The sequence below is a fragment of the Takifugu flavidus genome, chromosome 21 (assembly GCF_003711565.1).
Source record: "Takifugu flavidus isolate HTHZ2018 chromosome 21, ASM371156v2, whole genome shotgun sequence".
Classification (NCBI taxonomy): Eukaryota; Metazoa; Chordata; class Actinopteri; order Tetraodontiformes; family Tetraodontidae; genus Takifugu; species Takifugu flavidus.
In genome coordinates this window covers 10,657,917-10,684,515 of record NC_079540.1, presented here as the reverse complement: position 1 = coordinate 10,684,515, position 26,599 = coordinate 10,657,917, and the positions used below count along the sequence as shown (strand labels likewise).

At 43.6% G+C, this 26,599-nt stretch overlaps 4 protein-coding genes and 1 long non-coding RNA gene across 8 annotated transcripts; 1 reads left to right on the top strand and 4 right to left on the bottom strand.

Annotated features, from left to right (window-relative positions):
* Positions 1-435: 435 nt before the first annotated feature.
* On the bottom strand, positions 436-5,011 carry LOC130518255 (uncharacterized). 2 transcript variants are annotated; one of them, XR_008947971.1, is made up of 3 exons: positions 4,482-4,611; positions 3,376-3,444; positions 3,164-3,294 (listed from the first exon to the last, which is right to left on the bottom strand). XR_008947971.1 is itself a non-coding variant. In XM_057020718.1 (2 exons), exons 1-2 carry the CDS (start codon positions 4,730-4,732, stop codon positions 1,945-1,947), a joined length of 984 nt encoding a protein of 327 aa, XP_056876698.1. In that variant the 5' UTR covers positions 4,733-5,011; the 3' UTR covers positions 436-1,944. The 2 variants fall into 2 exon arrangements, 1 of the variants encoding a protein (XP_056876698.1); XM_057020718.1 differs by lacking the exons at positions 3,164-3,294; positions 3,376-3,444 and adding an exon at positions 436-2,677 and having other exon boundaries at positions 4,482-5,011.
* Positions 5,012-5,088: 77 nt separating this feature from the next.
* LOC130518256 (tRNA selenocysteine 1-associated protein 1-like) lies at positions 5,089-7,960 on the bottom strand. Of its 2 annotated transcripts, none has more exons than XM_057020719.1 (9): positions 7,804-7,960; positions 6,631-6,728; positions 6,462-6,576; positions 6,343-6,392; positions 6,133-6,264; positions 5,871-5,987; positions 5,598-5,796; positions 5,491-5,524; positions 5,089-5,420 (listed from the first exon to the last, which is right to left on the bottom strand). In XM_057020719.1, exons 1-9 carry the CDS (start codon positions 7,825-7,827, stop codon positions 5,260-5,262), a joined length of 930 nt encoding a protein of 309 aa, XP_056876699.1. In that variant the 5' UTR covers positions 7,828-7,960; the 3' UTR covers positions 5,089-5,259. The 2 variants fall into 2 exon arrangements, with proteins under 2 accessions (XP_056876699.1, XP_056876701.1); XM_057020721.1 differs by having other exon boundaries at positions 6,462-6,561.
* A 323-nt stretch (positions 7,961-8,283) lies between these two features.
* LOC130518251 (phosphatidylinositol-3-phosphatase SAC1-A-like) lies at positions 8,284-20,152 on the bottom strand. 2 transcript variants are annotated; one of them, XM_057020714.1, is made up of 20 exons: positions 20,002-20,152; positions 18,492-18,589; positions 17,710-17,784; positions 17,510-17,637; positions 16,216-16,365; positions 14,751-14,810; positions 14,637-14,670; positions 14,094-14,195; positions 13,875-13,960; positions 13,447-13,533; positions 13,301-13,369; positions 13,136-13,215; positions 12,129-12,227; positions 11,914-12,052; positions 11,402-11,471; positions 11,059-11,131; positions 10,877-10,970; positions 9,315-9,407; positions 9,181-9,238; positions 8,284-8,707 (listed from the first exon to the last, which is right to left on the bottom strand). In XM_057020714.1, exons 1-20 carry the CDS (start codon positions 20,028-20,030, stop codon positions 8,571-8,573), a joined length of 1,761 nt encoding a protein of 586 aa, XP_056876694.1. In that variant the 5' UTR covers positions 20,031-20,152; the 3' UTR covers positions 8,284-8,570. The 2 variants fall into 2 exon arrangements, with proteins under 2 accessions (XP_056876694.1, XP_056876695.1); XM_057020715.1 differs by having other exon boundaries at positions 8,667-8,887.
* On the top strand, positions 17,668-18,714 carry LOC130518259 (uncharacterized). Its single transcript, XR_008947972.1, has 2 exons — positions 17,668-17,865; positions 18,443-18,714. It is a non-coding gene; the product is annotated as an uncharacterized LOC130518259 (long non-coding RNA).
* Positions 20,153-21,894: 1,742 nt separating the features above from the next.
* Positions 21,895-26,228, bottom strand: LOC130518252 (H-2 class I histocompatibility antigen, alpha chain-like). The gene is made up of 9 exons (XM_057020716.1): positions 26,098-26,228; positions 25,504-25,624; positions 24,699-24,971; positions 23,981-24,265; positions 23,591-23,875; positions 23,338-23,451; positions 23,039-23,113; positions 22,722-22,751; positions 21,895-22,468 (listed from the first exon to the last, which is right to left on the bottom strand). The coding sequence occupies exons 2-9, from the start codon at positions 25,568-25,570 to the stop codon at positions 22,380-22,382; spliced, it is 1,218 nt and encodes a 405-aa protein (XP_056876696.1). The 5' UTR covers positions 25,571-25,624; positions 26,098-26,228; the 3' UTR covers positions 21,895-22,379.
* Positions 26,229-26,599: the final 371 nt, after the last annotated feature.

Below are 26,599 nucleotides of genomic sequence, written 5' to 3'. Positions count from 1 at the left end.
GTGGCCCACCTGGGGCCGTGGGGCTGTGGGGATCCTCCTGTCCCAGCATTTGATACCCAAACCTTTATTTCTTTTAACACCAGGAGGGAATGTGCAGTCACCAGGGGTGTCGAGGTGTGTTGAGAGCCATCTTGTTAAAAGAACCTGAGCGCCCCCTAGAGGAGAGAGCCTGGAATAACACCCCGTGGCTTCCATGAAGTAACTGGTGTTTTAAAATCCAGTGACGTTCCAGTAACTTATGGTACTTATGTTACTTACCTACTTATCTAGGTTAAAGTGATCCTTTAAAAAGAATAATTTTTATAAATGTGTTTTAGGTTTAAAGCATAAAAGAAATTTGTTGGTCAGGGTTTATGATTAAGGTTAGAGTTAGTTGTCGTGACCCATTTGTCCATCAACAGTCGTAGTTTGTTGTTTGCAGAGAGACGCCAATAATCTCAGTCGAAACATTGAATTTATTTACTCACATATGTAGAGAAAAATTCCAGTTTTTGACAACTCACAGTCTAAAACTGTTTGCCTGAGTAAATAACAACACCTTCAGTCATTGATTAATTACTTTGTGAATAATTAGCTGATGCCTCTGCTCTCAGGCGTGGTGGAGAATTACACACAGACACATAAAAACACATAAAAACACACGTTGTGCAATAAAAGAGCTGTTAGAGGTGATATTTATTGATCGTCTGCTTCTTTCATATTGTTTAGAATATATTTAGAACACAAACAGCCGACGGGACAAACAGGAAGCAACACTGAAGATCTCCACATTTAACATTTGGTTTTGCTCGACCCTTTCTTGACCTTTCACCTCTTCTCTAAAAGGCAACTTCATTTTTGACATTTCTTATGACATTGATAATAGTTTTTTTTCTTTAAATGATCATTTGTAACATACAATGAAACATAAGATTTGGACTAGTTAATATATATACATATAAATATATAATAGCCAGAAATGCTGATGCCCCCTACACAAAGAAAGCATGTTAAAAAAAACAGATTGTTATATACTGCTTATTGCTCATCAACCTATAGGCTTTAAAATGAAAGAATATTCAAAATACAGTTGTGTCAACAGAGTAACTGACTACTACAATAACGTTTGTGAGCTGTAGACAGTGAAACCATCTCCTGATGACCATACGCAGTATTTTACAGAGTTAATGAGGTCTAATGGACTGTTTTAATGATTACGTCAGTCCCTTTAGCATATGGATGAAGATTACCGCCGCTAACGGACGAAACACCACAGATGAGCAGGTTCTTTAGCAAGTGTCTGTGTCAGTACGACACACTCGAGTCCTTCTCTTAACATAGAGACAGAAATGTTAGCTGCCTGCTAAATGACACCTCCACTCCTCCAGACCTGCAGTTCTCATCAGCATCAACACACATTTAAAGGCACATTACCATCAAAAACTGCTCTCTAAAATACGCAACATTTGTGGACCGAAGCCGTCGCTCAGAGGAATTATTGTATGCTGTGTTTCCCTTTGATAGAACTCATCCTCACTTAATTAATGACGCTCAAATGCTCAAACCAAGAACCTTCTGCGTCTGAGCTCCCAACAGCTGAGGAACAACAGCTTTGATTTTGCTTTGTCATCACGACTTTATTAATGTTCCCACGGTTACACATTTCTTAATAAGGTTTAAAGCTCTTTCATCAATTTATCTCTAAGTTCCCTCATTAATAGCAGCACTTTTGGGTTTGTTTTAACAATTAATCACAGGTTTTGGAAGCAACAGGGTCGACCACCAAACGCTCTCAGAAGCTCTCTGAACTCCTCCTGTGGCTCGCTAAGACGTTTTAGGAGAATCTTTGCATATTCCAGCCGAGATCTTAGCAACGTTTCAGACATTAATTGCATTTGTCAGCATGAGAAGAACGTAAAGGTCTGACGTAACGGCCGGATGTGCGAGGTGGCGCTACGGCCCAGCTCAGACCCAGTTCATGCTAATCTCCGTCTGACTGGACGTGCCGGAGCTGTGGAGGGTGTGAGGACGCTCCGCCTCACGCTGGTGCACAGCAGCTTGCTGGTCTTGCTGGTCGTCCTGGAGACCTTTTCCTGCTTGAGTTGGAAGCAGAGGCTCAGAGGTGGCCGGTTTGGGCCGACAGACCGTATGGAGAGGGGGAGCGTTAGAGGTTTGGATCCATGGGTGATGTTGGACCATGGAGCCGGCTTCTCTGGTTCCTTTAATGTCTGCTGAGGCTATGGAAGCAGAAAGAGTGGATATTCCGCTGCGCGCCTGAGCAGCCAGCATCTTGGTTTCTCTGTCCCTGTTCTCATACAGAACAGTACCGGCACATATGAGGAGGAAGAGTCCCACCCCCACGACGACGGCGCCCAGCACCTTCATCCGCTCGCTGGGAATGAGGCCGGCTGATGGGGGGGGGTCCTTGGGGGCCGGGCTCCAGCCAGAACTCTGTGGTTCAGAAAGGTTCCAGTATCCCGCCATGGCCACAGAACTCCCAACGAGCACCACGACGAGCGCCAGCACCAGGAAAGCTCCGGGCACGGAACGAATCCGAAGCTTGCCTTGAATCACGCCCAGTTTGTTTTTCCTTCCTTTGAAGCTTAAATAAAACTTTGCTTGACTGCAGGTGGGTGGGACGTCTGGGAAATTCTGGGCCTTCATGGCACCAAACAGAAGTTCAGCACCTGTTCCACACCTAGGAGAGACAACACATTAGTCATTAGTCATTAATCATATGGACTTAAAATGCTAGCTTAGCATGAGCTTGTTCTGTGTACCGATAAACACACTGCGCTTGTTTCATCAGTTATAACATGTTAAATGTCAGAGTGATGTTAATCAGGTACTTATAGACCTATAAAACTACATGAAAGGTGGAATTTGAAGGTCAGAAATGGTCAAACGCTGCGTGTTCAAGTGTTGTGATCGCGTTTTTTATTCAGTGTGCTTTGACTAAAATGCCGAGAGATGGAGCAGAATCAAAGACTTACGTTTGTTTTCAGCAGAAAAGCTGGTTTTGGGGTTTAGTCACTAATGTCCGTCAGCATTTTCATCATTAAGGAGGCGTTTGAGAGAGATGGAGGTGGTTCCTCGTCCTCACCTTTGCCTCCTGATCGCTCGGTTAAAGTTACATCGCATTCCTGAAGATGATTATGTTTGTGAGCCCCCTCCCAAAACACAAAAAGACAACTTGTGTGTGAGTCTGGGATTTTCTAAATGTTCAGAACATTTAAAGCCCTGAAGATCAGGTCATTCACATTCCACTAAAAGGGCTGGATGAATAATGAGCATGGACAGTTGATGTATCCAGTCCTAGAAGAAGAAGAAGTCCTAGAAAAAGGCCGAAGCGTTTCTCTGAACAACACTTTTGAAGCAAAGAATGTCGATTTTTACCTTGGTGTGAGTGAATGAATGCAAAGATCCTCTCTAGAACAGATGTGCTCTCGTCAGCAGTTCTCTCCGCTGCAGAAGGAGAAGAAGAAGAAGAATGCTGCGTTCGTCCCACGTGGGGGAAATGACCGCTTGTGTTACCCAGAAGATACGTGCAGCACGCGTGAACATGTGATGAAAACGTGCACGTCACCATTGAGAGAGCACGGCCCCAAGCTGAAAACAAAGCTAAAAACGTCTCCATGCTCTTCGACATTGTGGAAATGGTTTTGGTGAAGATCTCTTTAAATGGCGTCTTTCACCATTTCCACCGTGCAGAAAAATCTTTAGTGGTCTTAAAACCCAAACTGGTTCAACTAGAAATCAAATGAAGTTCCTCATATTACTGAGTCTGTTCACAACCATAAGGACAAGAAACATGGGGGAGCTCTTTAAAAATAGAATAAAAATGGACGATTAGTTCTCGAAATATACTGAATATCATAGTTTCTTCAGTTATGTTAATGACTACTGCTAACGAAGCTACTGGCACCGAGGGCGGCCAAGCTAGCAACGATATTCCCATTTCTGTCCCAACAGCCAACATTAACGTTGGAGACGTGATTCCAGGGGTCAGCGTGGACGGAGAGGAGCCTCCGGCCTGCACGATGGGGGGGCCAGGCCGGCCATTCAGGGATCTGAGATATTTCCCATCTCCAGGGTGAGGTCAGAGGGTCATATAGCCGGATTTATGGGGATGTTTGGATTCATATGAGGTTTGACCCACGTGTCACCTCAAAGTTGTGCGTTTACTGGTAAAAAATTCAAAAAGCCAGATTAATGTTTGCATCTGGACAGTCATTTCCGTCTCAAAACACATCGAAAGGTGAGTTAGTAAAGAAGATATGTGCTGTAACTGTAACTTTCAACGAAGCCTCAATTGTTAAACATTCGATTAAAAGCGACTCTTTAAATGGACTTAATGGATATGACGTCATTGCGTGCGTGTGCGGGGGGTGTTGGTGCTCGTCCAACCCTGCCTGTGCGCAGAAACAGGCCGACAGACAGAACAGGGACACGCACGCAAACACGCGCATTAATGAAGGGAGGGGGGGAAGGGCTGGTCGTACCTCGCTCGCCGTTTGGGGTCCAGTCGGTTTTCTGGCGGCTTCGCTTCCGTATGTTGGACGATCGCGACCAGAGAGCAGCTGCAGATGTTGCACAGGCGGACAGATGTTCCACAGGCGGACAGGGTGGCGGTGGAGGCGGCCGAGGCTGCGGCTCGTCCCCGGGCAGCGCAGCGTGGCGGCGGCCGCTCCTCGCTGGGTCGCCGCTCCTCTGCAGCGGCTGCAGCTCGGCGCTGCCTCCACAATTCCTTCATATTTCACGACAATCAGCTGACAACCAGCACTTTCTGTGGCTCCTGAAGTCACGTGACGGGGCTCAAGCTCCCCAAATACCTCCACGTTTCCCGTTTTTAGACGAGTCACCACCGTTAATCGAGGTTAAATCGATTTAGGCCTGTTCCGTTATGTACCAAGAGTGGAGCCCGCTTCAGGCAGGTTCTGGAGGTTTCTGTAGTTTTGGTTTATTCGGTCATTTAAAATTATAACTCGTCCAACTCTTACTGGTCCCGGACGTTATTGGACCAGTTCAGGATCCGTTGCCCCCTTAAAGGAGAAGCATTGTAGCATTTTAGCCACCTTAGCATGAATGACAAGTACGTGTACGACACTCTTGAGGAATCAGTTTTATTCTGTTTTGTAAAAGAAGTAGTAAAATAAGGTATTTACGACCGTTTGGTGGTTGTTAAATAAACGTGAATGCGTCTGATGGACGTCCACATCGTGAACTACAATTGCGTGTTAGGAAAGAAAAAACAAAACCAAAGCAGCATCCGGAGGCGTTTCAGCAGTAAATGGGTTCCGGCAGGCTGGAGGTCACATAGTCCTGCTCTGCAGAGAACTCTGCCGTCTGCCAGCGACTCTCCATCAGAGCGTCGTACAGCTCCTCGCTGTGCTCCATGAACTTCTGGTTGGCCTCCACCACGTTCAGCTCCACCATGGGCTCTGCAACGCCACAACACCATGAGCGTTCACAGCAGGGGGGGGAGATCAGAAGCCGGGATCCGGTACAAACCTTCGAGTCCGTCGTCAGGAAGGGGCTCGCTCTCCTGGAAAGAAGACGGTGTCAGACGGCCAGTGTAAGAACGGGGAGCAGCTGGTTCAGAGTCCAGCGCGGCTCACCTGCGCCGCTGGGTACTGGCTGTAATCGTACAGCTGGTTGTTGTAGGCGTAGCCGGTCTGGTCGTAGCCCCACGAGGAGTAGTAGCCCGGGTACATCTGCTGCTGGTGGTACTGGCTGTACTGGTCGTAGTCGCCCCTGTAGCCCGAGCTGGGCTGCGCGGCCCTGGTCTCCGACTGCTGCGGCTGCCGGTTCCTTAAACTGGAGGAGGGAGGAGACACGTGGCGCTGCCAGCGTTCGGCTTCAGACGCACAAAAATGGCGGCGGCGACTCACTTGTTGGCGGCCAGGCTGAGCCGCAGGGCTTTGCTGCCCAGTCCCACGGCGCCCTGGCACTCGTCCAGCGCCCTCTTCTGCAGCCGCTCATCTGGGAACTGAACAAAACCACAGCCCCTGCACCCAGGACCCTCGTTAGTCATTCATGGAGGACAAGTGGCTCCCACTGGTTCTACTGGGGAGGCCGATACAGGCCGATCCAGGCGGGTTGTGTTGGGGAACAAATGTTTCCCCCTGGCTTCAGGTTGCTACCGATACTCACTTGGAGTTGCCCATGCTGTCCAACACCACCTTCCCCCCGCGGCACGAGGGGTAGCGGTTGTAAAAGAACTCGTAAAGCATCCCATCATCCACTTCTGGCGTCAGGTCTCCCACAAACAGAGAGTACATTTGTCTGAAACGGGGGAGGAGACGAGTGAGGAAACAGGCCGGCTCTTTCCGTCCGTTCTCTCCCGTCGACATCTGGACTCACCCGACGTCCTGCTTCCCAAAGGTGGCCCGGTTTAGCTTGAACCTTGTGGGCTGGACAGAGCAACAGCTGTAAACCTCTGAAGGAGCCACATTCAACTGAGCAGAGGAGCACAAACGTACCGGGCTGGCGCCTGGCAGCGACTTCCCGTTGATCTTGCGGAGGCACCTCTCGGCGGTGGCTTCATCGGTCATCTCCACGAAGCAGTAGCCCAGAGCACCCCTGGGTGGCAGCACACTATTTAATGTCAGAAGAACCTACGACGCCAGAGGCGGCAGAAGGCGGCCTTACCCCGTCATCTTGTTGCGTATGATCCGCACGCTGACCACCTGCTCGCCCATGGTGGAGAAGGCTCGGGTGATGAACTTCTCGTCCATGTAGGTCTCCAGCTGTGTTGCAATGATGACCAGACATTAGAGAAGGGGGAAGCTGGCCCCCACCCCAGAGCTTCATAAATCCGCCAGGTGAATCTCTAGGAACACCTTCAGCAGCATCACGCCGCCACTCTAGCCAAACTATAAGGTTTTTTTAAATTTTTTGGATCATTGCAGACCTAGTAAATCTTGCATCTAACATTCATAGTGTGTAAACATCACAATGAATCTTACACACATTCAATTTATGTGGAATACTGCAAAAAGCAGAGCTAAATGAAGGTCAATCGATGGGTGATTAACAAAATGGCTCCTGGGGTGAATGGAGGCATCCAGGTGGTTTAGAGAAAACAGGTAAACTTGTCAGCACCATCAGAAGTTCAATGCATTTTTCAGTCATTTCAAATGTAACTATTTCATTCCTATGCACATTGACCATGTAATAAATGATATAAAAATAAAACAGTCGTGTTGGAGGTCATTTAAACAAACTTTCAAGCACTTCAAAAGTCAAACTATATGCATATGCTTTAAGGAAGAGCAGGAATTGCAAATAATGTATATGGACTAGAATTGCTCGATGGAAAGGTGTCATTATAAAGGTTTATTATAGTTTTAAAGCGTTTTGTCCCCAACCTCAGGCAGCCCGATACCATCAGCGGTTTAACAATGTGAGGAAGCCTGTCTTTGTTCTAAGGCGAACAAAAAAGCGTAGAAAATGTATATAATCAACGAACTCAAGGTTGAAGGATCCACAAAAGAACGCTGCTTACAAAGTTTCAGCTTGAGAAACTGAAGATTCCTCTTCAAATGTGGATACTGGGGAGATGCTAACACAGCCCAACAAGCTAAAGCTAGCTACATCTCGTATGATGCCCTTTAAAACAAGCGGTCGCCAGCTATGAGATCGTGTTTTTCAATTAACTGGGAAATATATACTTATATATGTATACAGACACACACACGAGTTTAGATATTTAGTTTCGCTTATTGTACAAGTTGACGAACGCATACCGACGTTGGCCACAACAATGTATTTAACTAAATGCGACATTGCCGACACGCTACATTAAAACAGCAAACAACTTACGTTCCCCATCCACAGCGTGCTCATGGTGCGGCGTGTAAAAATCCGTTAAAGTTCTCAAAGAATATCAATTTAAACGGGCCAATTTGCACATGGCCGCTTTCAAACGTCAGTGCGCGTCGTCGCTTTTTCTTCTACGCCATCAGTTGGAGACAGCAGGCGGTTTATTATACGGCGCCCCCTGGCGGTGGCGGGGTGAGTTGGCAGGAGCTGACGCACTTCATTTTAATTTAATCTTTAATCTTTTGGAGAGATAGTATTCCCCCAAATTATTGTATGCATGTGCAAATATCGTATATATACGTATATACTTATAAATATATACTTACATACTTATAATTAAGGCTGCCCTCCATCCCATTCATTCACACACACGCACCATTTAAAAGGTGATGGAATTACACAAATACAGTATTTACGGCAGACATTTAGGGAAACTTTCAAAAGCTCTAAGGTTGAGATTCAATGAAGCAGAATAACAAATCATTTTCTAAGATTTTACTGCTTTCGAATGCTAATATAGTGAGAACATTAGCAGTAGTAATGTAATGTATAGAAGACTTTGGTTATTATAGAGCAAATAACATTGTGCCATCAAAGACCAGCTCTTTCTGGTAACAGAAGATCAGAAACTGGTCAAAGCAAAATTACAGTTCAGGAAATGAGAAGTAAACCAAGTGAATGAGCGTTACACAAGGTTACAAAGAAACAGTTATATTGTAATTGTTGGACACTGAACGTCTGATCCTGGATTAGATTTCTGTGTACACTCAGTCCATCTTCTCCTTGTGAACAAGTTTGGGGGAATCCACAAAATCTTGGCCATTAAACAATATGATAGTGGCTGTGATGGTACTCGCTGCCCCCCAGAACATCACATATGCCAGGGTCTCTGTCCACGTATCACCTGGAAGACAGAGAGTGATTGTTCAGAAAGTAGGACGTAACTAAAAATGCTGTGAACCTTCGCATGTATGCTATAGGTGTCCCCCTCTCCTGCTCTCTGTCCCCTTCTCCTCCTTCACCCATCTGTCGATCAGCAGGAGTGCCCCCCCAATATCAGCCTGGTTCCGCTCGTGGTTTCTTCCTGTTAAAAAAATACTTTCTTCTTTCGGATTGTTGGGGATGTTTGAGAGTGGGGTGCTCACAGAACTAATGTCTGAGGTGTGCTGAGTAACCAGGATGTGGTACGCCTGTGTCAATTTAACCATTTTGAATTGGAATAAATGTGCAGGTGTCAATCAGAAATGACATTTCACAGAAAGTTTAAGTCTTTTCATCGCTGATACAGTTGAATCAGAAATGTAAAGCAGTAAATGGTGGATTCCAGCCAAACTATTTAAAGCCCTGCTAAAGGTCATGATGAGAGATTAGACTTACCAGCCATGAGAAGACAAACAATGCACATGGAAAATGCCACCAGCATGATGATGGGCAACTGCCAAGAGGAAAGAGAAAAAGGATGAGCTTAAGGTTCTGACTGGGTCCTGCTGGCGACACAAAAATCTACTGACTGTGAGAAACTTCCAGTCCTTCTGCACACGGAGAGGAGTGGGTCCATCCGTCTCATCTACAGCAAAGTTGCCCAGAAACAGGTCGATGGAGTCCTGGAGAATCACATTTGAATCTAATTTTAATAAACATTTCTGATAACATATTATGGCAAATAATTATGACATCACTTGTCTTCTTTAGTCCGCAACGGTGGGATAAAGAATTGACCTTTAAAAGGTCATATAATGCAAAGTTGACACTTTCAGCTTTAGTAAATACAGTAAATGCGCATATCTGAGTTTGGTATATTTCATTTTGAGTTGAGAACAGGTAGGAAGCTTGAGCGTTACAGGTCACAGGTGATGAACTATATCTGCCGAGGTTGCTAACATACAGATGTGAACATGGGATAGTCGTAGGCCAATATATTGGACGTATTACGTAGCTGCCAACATCATTCGTGTGCGCTACACATTTAACAATAAGGTGACTCTAAGGCAACCAGACAATCCAGCAAAGGTTTGGGCCAGAGCGGCATGAATTTGATTGGATTTCCACATGCTGCCAAATAAGGGCAAAACCATAATCATGAGCAGCACCAGAAGCATAGCGAGAATCTGTGTAGATAGTAGCCATCGTTTCCTTGGTGATGGGCCAGGCCCCGATAAGAGCGAACAGCACTGCAGCTTGGGCTGAGGTGCCACGAGGGAGATAAGGAGGGCTCAGATGATGGACATGGGTAAGGTGGGTGTGCAGCATTTGCAGTACAGAAAACAGCTGCAACTGTAGCTCCACTATCAACCAACTTTCCAATTTTTTTTTTAACCAACAATTAGAACCGGTATTAAAGGATTTCCAGAGAGTGAATGAGAGCTGCAGCTTGCAAAATAAGTGTTGAATCTGTTTGAATTGAATCTGCCCCTCAACACCTACAGGGGCATCACCAAAACCTTCTCACATACAGCATCACTTCCTGGTTTGGGAGTTCCAAACAGCTGCTCCACAGCAGTGGAACCACAGATGCCCCCCCTGCCCCCCCCGATGGAGATCTATAAGCAGCGCTGCATCCACAGAGCTACCACCATCATCACCCCCCTCACGAACTGTTTGCTCTCCTTCCCTCAGGAAAGAGTTACAGGAGCATCTGCTGCAGATCACACACACACACACACACACACACACACACACACACACACACACACACACACACACACACACACACACACACACACACTCATATTCCACCCAACCCATTAGGCTGATAGCAAGCCACCTGGCAAGGACAGTGCCTTACAACAGCCCCCCCCCAAACTGCTGTGAAAGGTCTTCTAAATGCTGTAAATTCTAATTGTTTTAATTATTTACTGTGGCTTGATATGTTCAAACTAGCTTTCACCTATTTCCTTCCTTTTGAATGAACTTCAAGGAGTTGATGAGAAATGATTCAGCCTGTGCACACAAACACATGCGCGTGTAATGACGAGGAAATCTTGGATAACATACGTGTTGGCATTAGCAGAAGCAAATACACCTTTAGACAGGAGAGAAAGCATGGGTGTGTGTGGAGAGGTGAAGCATAGACCTGTCTGAATCCGTCAGAGAAGTTATTTTTGTAGTAACGAATAAGTGAATTCCAACCATCCATCAGCAGCCCCCATCTGGTCCTCTTTCCTGTCCTGGTAATGAAATTAAGCAAATCTAGTGCAGCCACGATAACAACAATGTGGTCCATCTTTCATGTTGTGCGCAAAAAAAGTACCATACCTTGTGAAGTCAGTTTTCAAAGCTCCAGTTCCTGCATACTGAACTGCGCATGCATTGGCATTGTCAGCCCATGCTGGTTAGGGATCACACACAGAAGTCAATGAGGATCAATCTCTAGAGCAGGGATGTCCAGACCCACTGGTTTAGGGCCACAATCCAGCTGGGACTTCTGTTCAACCTGGTAGTCAACGGGTTCACCTGCTCCCCACTCTGGTGGAAGTGTTTCCTGCCTGGTAGGACAGAGGAACCAGCTGGATTGTGGCCCGCGAGGACTGGGTCTGGACATCCCTGCTCGAGAAGAAACTGAACACATGCCATTAGCACATTTGACACATAGTAGTACCATTTTTGTAGATCTTTTCAAATTCAGCTTGCTCCTCAATCCTCTGGCCCACATTCAGGATCCCCATCCTCTGTGAAGGAACAGACGCAGCGTTTAAGCACAAACAGCTGCACACGTGACAAAGCCCGTTGGAGTCTGGGAGTCCCAAAGGGATCCAACATCAGCAGTTTTTAATGGGATCTTTCTTGGCCCATTATCAACATTTTCATTAACATACGTTTGTAACGTTTGGAGTTATTTTGCCAACAGACAAACAAAGGTCGGCTGTCACGTAACCACTTTGCCGGGGGTAAAAAGCAAACATATCTAATCATAACTCACAGCATGTTACAAACAAGTCAGGTATCTACTCTATCTGCATCTGGAAGCCATCAATGGAATTAAATTTTCCACTTTACAGTGTAAAATTGCCTCCAAAACAAATAGTATTAGATGATTCAAATTATGAAACAGAAGGGCCAAACAATTAGAGTTGCATCTTTTGCTGTTAGAGTAATAATGTCCTGAATCACCTGAAGCTGAGACTGAAGGGAGCGGCGTGCCAAGAGGCTCTGTATAACGTTGGTCCTGTCCAGGCAATCCATGCAGTTGCTTCGGAAGACGCCTCTCTGCTGAGCCAATGGCTGCCCATCTGAGTTCACCATGAAGTAGCTACAGAGGAAATGCAGCAGATCCTTCCGTCATCACCGAGGACTGCTCCATATAAGAAGATTGCGTCATCATTTACCCATATTCATCTTGTGTCTCAGTCACAGCATCCACCAATATCTGGAGACGCTCCCACCTCATGTGGCTGCACTCCTTGTGAAAGTCAAAGGCGACGTAGCTGAGGACAGACAAAGAGGTTCTGGTTAACACAAATGACTTCAGTTACCAACAACTGAATCACTTGGGTAATACGCAGCTTTGTTAGAAATAACAGAACTGTCTTTAGTATCGGGTTTTTTTTACCAAAGTTTTCAAGGAAATATTAAACAAAAAACCTACACTTGATGCAGAAGTGTCGGCCTATAGTTTGCTAACACTCTGAAGTATTTTCTGAGGACTTTCAGTCAAGATTTAGAGCGCAACATAGTAAAGAAACAGCAGGCGTGGCCTCCTTCAGCATCGGATAAAGGCCTGACGTCTGTTCTTGCCCTGGTAGACCTCAGTGCTGCTTTTGACACAGAAGAACATCACTGGAAAAAGGATGGTGTAAAAGGCTGAGCCTTAAACTGCTTTAGACCTTATTTTTACGTAAACAGGAAGCATTTGACCGCGTATGTGATGCACAGACGCAACTAGCCAACATTGTGAGGTTGGGGGGGGGGGGGGGGGGGGGCTTCTCAGTGAGTAATCGTTTAAAATGATGCACATGTGCGAATATGATCATGTGTTCAGCATCATTAGTGGTTAGAGTTAGTGACTTGCTGTTTTTTGCTGCTACACTGCAGAGTCAGTTAAGAAGAGCAGCAAACAATGTTTTAAAAACCCCCCTTAAAATGTGTCTGCCCCTCGTTGGATTTTGCATTATTTATAAAAACATTTGAATTTGGCTTATACTTTCATTGCATATTGCTGCAACACACAGATTCTGATAGTTTCACTGAAAAGCAATTACGAATATCAAGCGTTTGACAGCACATAATTATAATTACACATAAAATGATAATATGGTAGAGAAGTTTAAAGAGGGAGTTTCCAAGGAAACACGCTCAGAAATGGGTCTGGTGTATAAAAGAAGGAGACACTTACTTCAAGAAGCCATTGTTCATGTCTGACACCATCTTTCCAAAGGCTTGTTCTAGTGGCTTCTCTGAACCCTTCTGATTCACCTAAAAAGTTGGGAAAATATATCGTCAGCAAGATGTTTTAGTTCAAAATCAATCAAATTAAACGATGAGAAATGAGAAACTTTACCAGATTCAGAATGGTTTGCTTCCCATAGGCAAGAAGCTGCGAGTCAAAATGCCTCTGGAAGCCATCCATCTTTAAAGAAAACAAAGAGAAAATGGAATTTGATCTCTCTCTCTACAGAGACGACAGAAAAGTGCCGGGGCTCTTACATGGTTGGTGGTTTTGCTGATTATGGGTTTCGGTTTGTACATGAGATTGGGTCTCTGACTCCAGTAAAAGGGTATAGAGCCTCTTGTCTGAAAACGAGAAGATGTCAAAAACAAACAAAATAAAAAATAAGAGCCTACGAGGGCAGGCCGACCAAGAATGATCGATGTCATTACCAGTGGCTAACAAATGCTAAATTAAAGCTAGCAGATAACAGCTGCATTTACACAGCTGCTGTGTAAATAAAATTCAATTCAATTGTGATTGTAGCATCATGTAGCAATGTGTTAAAATACTCACAGAAAAACGGTCTAAAATGTTTTTGTCTCTGTTTACACCCTTTAGATTTTCTTTCCTTTAACAAAACGCCTTGGAAATGTCGTGTCGGTGACTGTCGTTAGAGTCTCAAATAAAAACCCATCGAACTTGCCTGTACAAAAGACGCCATTGCTCCATCATACAAAACTATCTGTTCAGTCTCCACAAAGTTAGCAGCGTGGCCTTCAGAGTCGATGCCTGTGGACCGATAAGAAAACACCCGCTGATTAGATAAGTGGGAACAGGAGGTTTGGTTTATTACTTTATACCCTGAATAAGCATTATAGCAGTAAGCACCTAATATCTGTCGACAGCAAAGGCAGATTTTTACCTCTGACATAGTATCTCACACCTGCCCGGAAGCAGCTTCTTCTGGATATGAGGATCCACTCAAAAATCTTCCCATTTATGCGGCATGGCTTCATAATAATGACTAAATCCAAAGGTTCAAGAAAAAGCTTGTTTTGAAGCTTGAAATGAAACACATTTTTCCATCTATCACCATCTATCTGGCTCCTACTGTCAGTGCACACTGAGAAATGTTTTATTAGTACATAAAAATGTAAATCACTGCAAATATTACACTGCTATTATGACTATATTTGAATAACTGTTGCCCCTGAGCTTCTCATCCAAGTACATAAAGTGTCGACTTGCTGCCAATAATCTCTTTTAAATCTCCACATCATCACCTACATAGTGTAACAACAATCTAAAGCACAGTTTCTGTTTTCTCCTAACTTTTCACATCTGACTAAATGTAACTTTAATTGTCCTTGAATGGACATGGAATTACCCAACAGCAAAAGCTAGTAAAGGTAAATGAGGGATAGGCAAGTGGAATAGGTCACGAGACATTTAGAGCAAAGGATACATCCATGAACTACAGGAAGTGCAAACCTATGAAGCTTCAAGGAAAATAGTGACAGTTATTAATGCGCTTTGCAAAATAACTGATGAGAAAAGCAGACGCAGGTGAACACCTTACCTCCGGTTGGGCGGCCAGTTCTCGCAAGAGGTTTCCGTTCCACACGAACCTCTGATCTGCCTGAAAGGACATTTACAGTCACGACTTGTTCATCACTAACACTGGCGTGATCGTTGTATTAGTTTTACATGCCCATCATCAATAACACCATAGGTTTTTTCCCAGTCACCCCTCCGGGATCAAGTGTTCTGAATTTGAAAGGATATTTATTATCATTTCTGCAGGTTGTCAGGTCAGTTTATTTAGGAGCTGATGGTAGTTTCAGCTGTGTCCTCCACTCTTCTATGTTTAGCTTTCTGAAGCTTGGATGGTGTCACAGGGAGAGGTGGACACTCCTGTCCTATCATCATTACCTGAAACTGGTCACCACCTGCCTTGAGACAGTCGTGTACTTTGAGGATGAGCTTGTTTACAGGAGCCGCTAGCTCACCGGGGAGCGAGTTTGCTAACAGAGTGAGCACCAACAGTGTTGGTAGCTGCCTTTGAAGTTTCAGCCTTTTTCTTCCCTGCACCTTTCAAGCTGATGTCGCCGTCTGGGGCCACCCGGAGTCCTGCGATACTACGGCTCTTTATTGTGACTGAAATAAAATGGAGGGGACATGGCATCAAGTTGCCGGGGAGAGTGGTCTGCCTGCTGCAGCTCTTTGTGGTAAAACAGATAAACTCCAGCTACAACAGCCTGTTGACCAACTGTAAATTTCTTACTGGGAGAAAAAAAGGGGGACAGAAGAACAGCAGTGTCCATTTGACCCTGACAGAGATGCGCATTTCCAATCAACAATCGTTTGCTTCCATTTCTATACTTAGAATTTTATATATAAAAAAAGAGATGTGACATCTATCAATTGTCTTCTCTTTCTTACAGGACAAATGATGGGTTCAGATATTTACACTCCCACACTATTTTGTACTGAATCTAATGAATTGAACTGAAAATGGTCCGGCACTCAAACAGGGGTAAGAGTTAGTGAGCTGGCACGTTTCTGGTGCCTCCAACATTTTCATCACTCAAGTTTGGTCTTAACATACCTCAAAAAGAAGGGAAACACTGAGGGGACAGAAAAGAGTAAACAGGGGTACAGGAACTCCAGGAACTCCAGGAAGTCCAGTCTAAGGCTGTGTCTGCTCGGGTGGACAGGAAGCCCAAGAGGATTCGTACAGGTTGGTCAGGCAGGGACGTAATAACCTGCTTACTGCATTTATGGCTTTTTGGATTTCAGTAGATTTAATTTCTTTGCTTGTCTACATTGATTCAGATCTGGGCTTTATTCCTTAACAGTATTTATTCAGCCTATTCAGAGGTTTTATTCACCTTTATTTATTTATTTTGATAGGAGCATGGTTTTACTCCATATAGGTTAAAACTGCCCCCACGAGGGATTACACAAAGGAGCATTGGATGTTTTAACTACAATAAACTAATATTATATGGGAGTGAAAAAAGGGAGATAAGCAGCAAACTCACCCTCTCCAGCAGGCTCATCTCCTGGAAGTCGGGGCTGGTGTTGGCCAGTCGTTGCAGAGTATGGGTCAAGTCAAAGTCAGTGCAGAAGTAGAAGCCATCTGTATTCAGCACATTGTTAATCATGGACAAGAGTGCCTTATTCTCCTGAGACTAGAAAGGGAGAGAAAATACACTTTTAGTAACTTTAGACAATGTATTGTGTAGAATTAATAATATTGAATACTCCAGATTTACATATTCCAAGTAGAGCTTTATGAGCCCTTCACATTCAGAATTCCCACGAACAATCATTAGGTAAAGAACTTCCAGAGGGACCAGGGATCAACCCTCAGACCTTCTGAACACTGCTGCTATTCTTAGTTTTGCTGAGATTAGATCAGATCAAACCAAAACTAGGATGCTTTTAGGATTAACATCACTAATGTCCCAGAGTCCTGACAGGTATGGAGGTAAAGAGATCACATGACTCCTGTACTGGCTTCACTGGCTGCCCATTAAATTTGTCATTTGTAAAACTCTTCTTCTAACCTACAAGGTCATCGGAGGTCAAGCTCCATCCTAACTGGAGGAGCTAGTCAAACTTTATAATCTTAATAGACCGCTCCGGTCTCAGAATGCTGGTTTACTTGTGAGCCCTAGAACCTCTAACAGTAGACTGGGGGGCCAAGCATTTAGGCTGCCGGGTACAGAAACAAGATCACCTGACAGGCTTCTGTCAGCCTGCTGGGTCAAGGCTGCCTCTCCTCACCTAAGCTCATAACTCAGGTATCGCTGCTATGATAGCTGACAATCATATCTTCTGTTTTGGGGGTTTTCTTGATGTGATTGAGTTACATTTTAAAAGGATTTCTGGATGTTTGACCATGGGATGTTTGACATTAGTGACTCTGCAGGAGCTGTTTTGCAGTTTTGCAACTAGACTTTAGTGACACCTGCTGATTGAGAACACTGCGGAGGTCCTCGTAGCCTGTGATGTTCTGTATAGCCTGCCTGAATGAAGCGCACCGGCCTCTCTCATGTAGCACCCGCTGGAATCTGTAGTTCACACTTCATTTTACTGTGAAGTAACTAAAAACCCATCAGACAGCAGTGAAAGACTGGCAGCCTAAGAACCATGTGTCCTTCACTTAAAGGTGCAGCTTTTTATCTACTTTGTGGAACAAAAACAGAACTGTCTAACTTTGAAGTCTTAATTATATACTGAATGATTTATTGATATGGACTATTGGTGCTTAATAACAAGGTTGTAATAACTGTTTTCTTTACTCCAAAGACCCGGTTTCACAGTGCTGACCTGAATCTCTGAAAGATGCAGAACGGTCTTTTTGTAGCAGATGATATCAAAATCCATAGCCTTCCACACGGCGTGCCCAAGCAGGTTGCCTACAGTCTTCTTCCTGGTTATTACAATCAGGTACATTCCTGTGTGGCATAAACACTCGGTAACAAGCTACAAACAGGTTCCTGCTCAGGCTGCGTCAGCACGGTGCCTACCTGCTACGAGGCGAATGGTTCCCATGATTCCACAAATAGGTCTGGTGACTGCTGATGGAGGAACATCTGCCTTTGCTGAAGATATTAGAAACATTTTAAGAGACTTCTCACAGGGTGCACAGCTGTGTTCATTTGATCCTTACAGTAGGCAATGAGGTTATTAATTTAAAAAAGGTTATTAATTCTATATATACATGTAGACACACACTGTAATTGCTGTAATTGGCCCGTTCGGTTGGCTTTCTCAAACATTACTTTCTAACACTGTTTGTAAAACAAAAAAAGATTCCAGTGACTTCCTGGTCATGGAATCTTTTAACAGCCACCTTGTTGGGATTGTTACTACATCCATAAATAGCCTGGCTCAACTTGTTTTCTCTGTGCACACAATGGGCAGGCTAGTGAGCCACCAGTGCTAACTCCTTTCCCTGCCTACATTTTGCACTTCCTTTGCTGAGCAGAACATAAATTTAGTATGTCAACAATATTTGAGGCACTCTACTGTTGTTAGTATTGGTTAAAATGTTACATCCACGTTGCAATTACAGGCTTTGTGCATACTGAAGTTGTGTACTTATAGTGTGTATACTTTGGTAAAGGATCATCTGGAGTTTGCATGTTATAACGTGTTTGGATTTTTTGCCAATTGAAAGGGCTTATTGTGTTGTGATTTCAGCCTTTTCTTTCCAGAGAAAAACAGCCTTTAACTACGGTGTTTCCATGTCCTCCACAGTTGTGTTCATTTTTGAAAATCACCAGTAGCATCCGCTCACATTTCCCACCTGTGAGAGTCATCTCATTGGAGACCCTGTCAATCGCCAGCACCGCCTCCGCCCCATCATCGCAGGCCTCGATGAAAAACTTCTCTGGGGTTGTGTGCCTGAGAGAGGACAAAGAGAACATTTAAAGATTCTCCAATAACCCTGAAAATATGAAGGTCCCCAAATGTGTGCATATGTATATTACAAAGCAACATCATAATCTTAATGAACGCCTTTAATCCAACCACTGTGGCCTCTTTCATTTAACATTTATTATTGACAAGAGACATTCCACATGGGCTGATATAGAGGACAACAGCATTAGGACTTATTAGAGACACCATCACTATAAGATGTGGACCATCTAAAGCTGCACAATAACAGGAAACAACTGACATAAATGATGGGCAATCCAAAAACAAGGGGCGTATTAATAAAAATCAACAAAGCTGGTAAAAATAAGAAATGTTGCAGTAAGCAAAAATGCAGCTAATTCAAATGAGTTAAATCTTTTAATCCAGGATGCCAAGAGGCTTGCCTATAATAATACAATACAGAGCTTTATAACTCTGTTAAATACTTGGTAACCACACAGGCCAGACTCTGTTTCGCCATGGCGATGGTCAGAACTCGGGTTAAGTGTGTGCACCACTGCTAACCTGCAGTCACATAAAACTCTTCCATGCTCTTCTGCCCCTGTCAGATGTCAAAGTGGGATTTTCTTTCTCTTCCTTTCAGAATGAACATAAATGAGTGTATTCCATGGTTGCTTGCTTACATCTGTTTCCAGTATATCCCAGCGAATGACATGAATGGCCTCATTGTAACATTTTAGTTTAAAGTCCCACTATAATGCTGTGACCTAGACATTTTTATTGAAGGTAGAAGCTCCAAATGTTCTATAGTTTTGTTCTATGCACATGTGGTTATTCAAATGAGTCTGAATTTCTATCTTTGTACCTGGTTCCTCTCAACATGTATGCTCTGGTTTCAGTGGCAATAATTTAAACAGTTAAAGGCACATTTATTATGTGTTGTTGGCCTAAAATGTCACCAGGTGTAAAGCTTTTGTCTTAGGACAGACAAGCTGAAAGGAATGAGGGGTGCCCACTTTAAACATGGGCCCGGTAAACTTAAATATGATATATGAAATATAATAGAAGGTATATTTAGGTCATAAGCCGCTTCTGCGTCCTCTCAGATGTCAGAAACTGTCACGTCGTCACCTTAAAGTTGGACTATGGGTGAAGTTACAACGCAGACGGAGCGCGTCCACAGGAGCGGTGGAGGAGCAACGCAACCCCGCACACACTCGCCCACAGCCGGACAAGTGCGGAGGGGCGTCGGAGCAAATTTGTTGACCATTATGCGAAACTTGGCTGCTTCTTCAGCCCTGAGCCGTGTGTCGCCGGGCCACGCTAACGTTCCGTGCGCGGCCCCAAAGGCTCCGCCGCGGCTCCTCCGCCTGTCCGGGACGTTTGTTAATGACAACAGACACCACACAAGCCCCTCACCTCCTCTGTCTACTTACAGATTATATCTCTGATACACGGTCGCCATTTTCGCTTCGTCTCGTGCGGTGACGTCTCGTTGACCTCGGTGACGTCAGCAGCAAACGCGCTGGTTTCCGGTCAGGTGGTTAACGGAAACCTTCCAAACTTCAGGACGGTTTTAAGAACAGAGGATTGATTTGGTACATATATTACTAAAGATAAATGTCCTCTCTATCTAGAATTACTGAAACAACGAATCAATCTATCTATCTATTTATTTATCTATCATCTATCTATCCATTGCAGTAGCAATACAGGGTTACATATGTTACGTATGTTGCTATATGATCGAAGCCCCTAGCTGACTTTGGAACATCACTAGAAAGTCACTAAAATGTAATCAGCACTTCCTTGGCTATCAACCTTTCCTAAAAATTAAATTAAAATACATTTTGAACTTTTTGATTTGTTATCAGACATGCACAAGGAACACAAACACATGATTTCATGGTAAATAATCAGTAACCCCATCTAATACAGAAGCATATTGATTATATTTTGCGGGGGGGGTTTTTTCCTGCAAAACTACTTTCTGTGCTGTTTATTTGGATTTGTTTAGAAAGCAATTAAAACAATAGGCACAGTTACTTATTTAAAATACATGGCATTGCAGGACTGAAGGGTAAAAAATATCAACATTTGGTGGGCAGGGCAAGCGGAATGAAGTTATTTGGTTGTCAAATCCTATGTTCATGGGTCAATAACTTTTATTTTAACATACATTTTATTTTGAAGGTGCATGAGTTGCATTGTGGGTAATTGGCTGAAACTGACTGCAGCAACAAGAAGCGCTGTAGAACTCACCTGGGAAGGAAGGAAAAGCAAGATTAAGTGTTTTGGTTGGTGTGTGGGAAAGAAAGCTGAAAAGATGAAGATGACAGAAAGAAAGAAAGAAAGTGAAAAGGAAAATAGAAGGAATAAAGTGCAACTATAACTATAATTATGAACAGCACATCCAGAGATTAGGTCACCAGATCTATCAATCAGTTAAATTATTAAACAATGATAAATGCGGGCATAGATTCTAAAATAAGTGGTTATGTAACCAAGCTGTGATCAGCCTGTGACCAATTTTGTAGTGGTGGTTGTTAGGAAGCGTTTGACCAATGCTGAAAAATGTAAAAGTATCTAAAACAAAACATGACTGAATCTGATAACAGAGTGAAAAAGGAAACTGAATTTTTATAATCCTAAAAATAAATAAATAAAGGCACATTTCAACAACTCTGAATTCATATTAAACTGAATGATAATACCAAGTGTCCTGTCAAAACAACATGCTTTTATCACATCTTCTCTGCTAGGGAATTACCCCCATTTATGAGGTCGGTTACAATAACGCAAATGAATTATCTATGTAAAAAAAATTCCAAACCAGTTGAACATTTTTGGAGTTATGATTTGAATAAACACGTGATTCATCAGCTCAGTGACTTCAGGCACAGGAGTCAGTGGGAAGCTAAAGAGCGGAATGAAATAAAGTGTTTAGAACTGTGTTTTAATCGAGCATAATAAACACGATCAAAGTTCAAAGTGTAGCTCTCGACTGAGCCACGTCCTTCAGGAAGTAGTCTTGCTACAATTTGAACTTTGATCGTGTTTATTGTGCCTGAAGTTACTGAGCTTCATATTCATCCAGGCCTGGATGAAGAATTCCCTTGTGATCGAGGCCAGCTCTCGACTGTGCCACACACACCCTTTAAAGACATTCATTTCCTCGTCTTGAAGTAAAGATCCATCTGGCATATTTGTTACTGGCCTCACCTTGTTGCTGTTTGAATTCATCGTGTCCTCTTCAGGCTGGGAGTGCAGCTGAGCCCAGGGTTCTGAAATCAGAGCCTCTTGAGCTCACATACAAAGCTTCAACAAGGTTTCTGTAGGGTAATCCTTTATTGATGAGAGAAACTCACAATGATCATTTGAATCTTAAATCAAGTGTAACATGGCAATAATACCTTTTACCCTAATGCTCTACAGCACACACATCTAACATGATTCATTATCAACGCGTATTAAAAATGTATTAAAATGAATAAAGATTAGCATAAAACAACATTTCTCTGAGCAGTTGTAGCGCGACGCGCTCAGCAAGTAATTTGCTCTCTGGATATAGAAGCGCTGTTTCTTATTTTCTTCTCAGAATTTAAAAAGAGAGGAGGAAAAAACAAAAAGCATGAAATCGAAAATGTCATCAAGGAAATCTTGATGATTGTCCACTGCTGGACGATGCTCTGCTCCACTCGTGAAACCACAGATGTGATCTAGAAACGTGCTAAAATAAAGGCTGTATCTGCATATTCTCTATACACACAAGCTTAAAATGCCCGTCGACCCTCTCCTCGTGTCCTCCTGCTTCTTATGGCTCTCCACAGTCCACTTCACAGGAGTTCAGGTCGCAGAGCTTCATCTCACACTCTTTTTCCTCATTGGACTTAGATGATTGTGCTACAGGAAGAAAAAACAACACAATTTGATTTAACTTCAGTCAACTAACCTCTGTTCCAGAAGAAAGGGGGGGGGGGTTCCAATTTATCCAATTTAAAATGTCTCTTTTTGAAAATATAATGTCCATCGAGGACCTCTCGGGTACACAGGACATGTGGCTGATGTGACAATGTTCTCCAGAACTGGGTTCTAACGTGTGGTTCTAGTGCCTCATTTGTAGCCCAGCTTTCACTCAGACAGCAGAGATACTCACAGGAGAGCCCAGAGTCCTGCGATCCGGAATCTGCAGAGAAAAAGAACCTCTATTCAGCTGCTGCACTGGGCCCAGTCTCATTTTAATGGTCCTGATCTGATCCAATTTCCAATATAACAGCAAAGCGACAAGCTCAAATAAATTTTATGTCAAATGAAACTGATCGATGCTTCTGTGTTACATCAAAAAAGGATTCACGATTTAAAATTGATGATCTTGCGACTAGATTTTACACCAGTATCCAAATCTGACTTATTTCCCATCGTGTTATAATCAGGAAGCACGTTCTCTCTTCAGTGTCATCGAAACAAACTGACCCTTGTTCTTGTCCTTGTCCTTCAGGAGCCCCTTGTCAGAACCAGAGAGTGACACGGCAGAGTCCTTGGGTTTACCTACACACACACACACACACACACACACACACACACACACACACAACACACACACACACACACACACACACACACACACACAATTATTAATCACAGTCGGACAAGTTGTTTCTGTTGATGCTTTTTGGTTAAACTAAGAAGAATCAGAAACGTTTTTAATACAAGCTTCACATTTGTTCTTCATGCAGGTGTTCAAACATCTGCTGGCAAACTGCTGCACTTACCGATGCAGAACTTCTTAATGACCAGGATGAGAAGGCCTCCGATGAGGATGACAGCTCCAAGGGAAATTCCAACTGCTAGCAGGATTGTTGTGGTGTTGTCTGGAGCTTTCTTATCTACAACACAGCAACACTTTTTAGGCCTCTTCCTCAACATAAAAATGGGACATTCACTTCCCACACTCATCTTTTTAGACTGCTCTTAATACGCAGTAATGAAATGTGTGTACATTAAAAAGAAGACAAAGATTCTTACCCCAAAACTTCACAACACGCAGACTGGAAGGAGTATGAATTAGTTCGCAGTAATAATCGGAATTATCACTCCTTGGAATCTCCACATAGTCTGTTTTCTGAAACGTGCCGTCTCCATTTGGCAGAATATCCGTGCTGTGCAAGCCGTCCACTCTGGTTAGAACCCGACCACCGACTTTGATCTGGTGGACGGTGTTTGTTGGGGTAAAACCCGTAGCCATGCATTTCAGCACCATGTTTCTCGGATCTTTGGCACCCGTTGTAAACACATATAAGTCGGGTTTAGCTGGAAAACAAGAACCAACATTGTCAGAGAAGCCCTCAGGACCAGCAGAGTCACTTAGTTTCTATTAGGTTGATATTTCCTGAGCAAATAGTCTGCAATACATACCAGGGATTTCATTCTTGTTCTGAAATTCCAAAAATCTTGTCAACCAGGTTACACATTCCTTCTGCAAATAGGCCATGGTGTACTCCCTCAGGACCTGGACCTTGTCCCATCTGGTCTTGGTTTCACGCGCCGCATCATCGCGGGCATCCCAAATCTCCTGGTTTTCATTGAAGGCCAGAAAGTTTGCACCATCGTAGCTATACTTGTCGATGCCATGGAGAAAGGTCGTTTGATCGTGATTGATGTCAACGTCACAGCCGTGCATCCACTGGAGGATGTGGATGTCTGAAACGCAGGGGAGTGGAATAAATCACAAGCTGCATTCCACTTTTTCATTTCAGGGTTTTTATTAAGTCATGGGCGGTGGCAGACAGAACTTTGGAGGGGAGGTGCCATGCAGGACGCATTCGGAGCACCGCCGCGGTACCCTTGAGCAAGGTAGCAAAGCCCCAAACGCTCACATAGGCCCTGCAATGAGCTGGTGACTGTACCCTGCCTGTGCCCGTATGCAGCTGGGATTTAATGCACAGTGAAACATTGAAAGAATACAAGCCACTTATGTTGCTGATAGAGAATAATCTAAAGTCTGTGCTAATTTTCTGCATACAATTAATCATATAGCAATCGTTTCCTGTGGCTTGGCCATGTCAAAAACTATCCTGATCAAATCTCCCATTCTTGAATCCCATTAAAAGCCTGGACTTTTAATGGTCCTCACCTGAGTCATTCTGCCTGTACCGAGTCTTGAGAATGTTGATGTTGACCTTGAACCACTGCTGCTTGCTCTTGCGTGACTCTGTCCCTTTTTCCCAGTAGCTCTTGTCAAGTTCCTTTTCCATCCACTTCTGCCTGGGAACCTTTTTCTGTGCGTCACTGTCAAAGTAGTCGATCACGTTGCCGTCCAGTACACCCATGGCTGTGAACTCATGTATACCCTGACGACTGATAGGTTGGGAGGTCGCCGTATAGATGTAATGAAGGGAATGTTTCTCTGAGAATCAAACACAAACAATACATGAAAGCTGAAGCATATTATAGAAAACAAAACTCGACTTAAGCGCTTGCAGACAATTTTGAGAGCAACAGATATATAATCTGATGTCGGGCGGGGTGCGTGTTTATTGCTCGGACCTTGTCATTTCCATTCTGCTGACTCTATATGTCATTATAAAACACACCCACACACATACATATATACAAACACATACATACACACATTAATACATACAAATACAGATATATGATTTGTATATAAATCGCCTACAATGTGGCGTATTTTTTCTATTTACACGCTGTGACTTTTTATTTTACAGAGACAAAAATAAGGCCTTTAAAGAAAGAAAACATATAGATATCATAAATTTATAAAGCATTCGTGCTAAATTTATTGGATAAACTGGATATTCTAATGTCACGAGACTGGTATATTGTTCGACGAAGCGCGGTCACTTTCGCTTTCACTTTTAGCCGTAACACCATTTCTTCCTTGGCGTGAGAATAAAAACGAGTAAAAGGCGACTTACCTGGGTTGACTGTGGGCCCTAGCCCCAGTATACCAAAAACCAGGATGAAAAACGGAGTTAGTTCCATCGCTGTTCACCTTCCGAAAGTTCTTCGTGGTGTGTCGGAGGCTCCTCCTAATTCCTGTTGTTGGTGAGAATGGGGCGTTCAGGGACTCTGCGTTTATTACAAACTCTTCGAACGTACTAAATGTACATACGTATATTTAGACATACATAAGACGTACATTAGAAAAAAGAACCAACCCCTATTAGACACGAGATGTTTTGATTTCTCCATTTCTGTACACATTTATAGTTATATCTGTACAGTTCTCTCTCTCTCTGGACCCATAAACGCAACAGCGAAGTTTAAGACGACAAAAGCCCTAATTGCTGTCTTTATAGCGACTCAAAGTGCTCGTGATAAGTGAAACTGCTCTTTGATTCGAAGATGCTCAGAGTTATCAAAACCACCATTATCATTTCATATTTATCAAGTCTGATCCTTTGGGTGCAGCTCTAAATATTATATATTTACAAAGAAACCTGTGTGTGGTCTGCATGATAAAAGGTGTGTGTGTCTGCATGATAGAGAGTGTGTGTGTGTTTTTCTACCCTCTGCCTGTTAAGGTGACGGTTGCATCACTGATGTTTTTGGTGAGAAATGCTTCCCTTTCTGTGCTCCGTGTCTCTAGCGCTGCTCTGGAAGTGGAACTGTCGGACGATTCGTTTCCCCCTGAAGATTTTGGGATTGTTTCTGGAATGCTGAACGTCTAATGGGAAAGAATTGCACCGTATCCTCCCACTTTGCCTTTTTTGATTTTGTACGGCTCATTAGTTTTTAGTTTGTAGTATCAAAGTTGTCTGTGTAAATTCTCAGTCATCCAGGTCATTGTATCCAAGGTAGTTTTCTCTGTCAACTGGACTGGGTTTCTTCTCTTGAAGACGTTTCGCCTTCTATCCAGAAGGCTTCTTCAGTTCTGAAATCGCTTGGGAGAGAGCTTGAAAATATATAGCCCCTGTGGACCATTTGCATGCTAATGATCCGGGTGGTCACCTGAGAGTCGTTAGCAGGGTCGTTGGTCGGGTCGTTCACCTAGTTTCTGTTGAGGTGTCT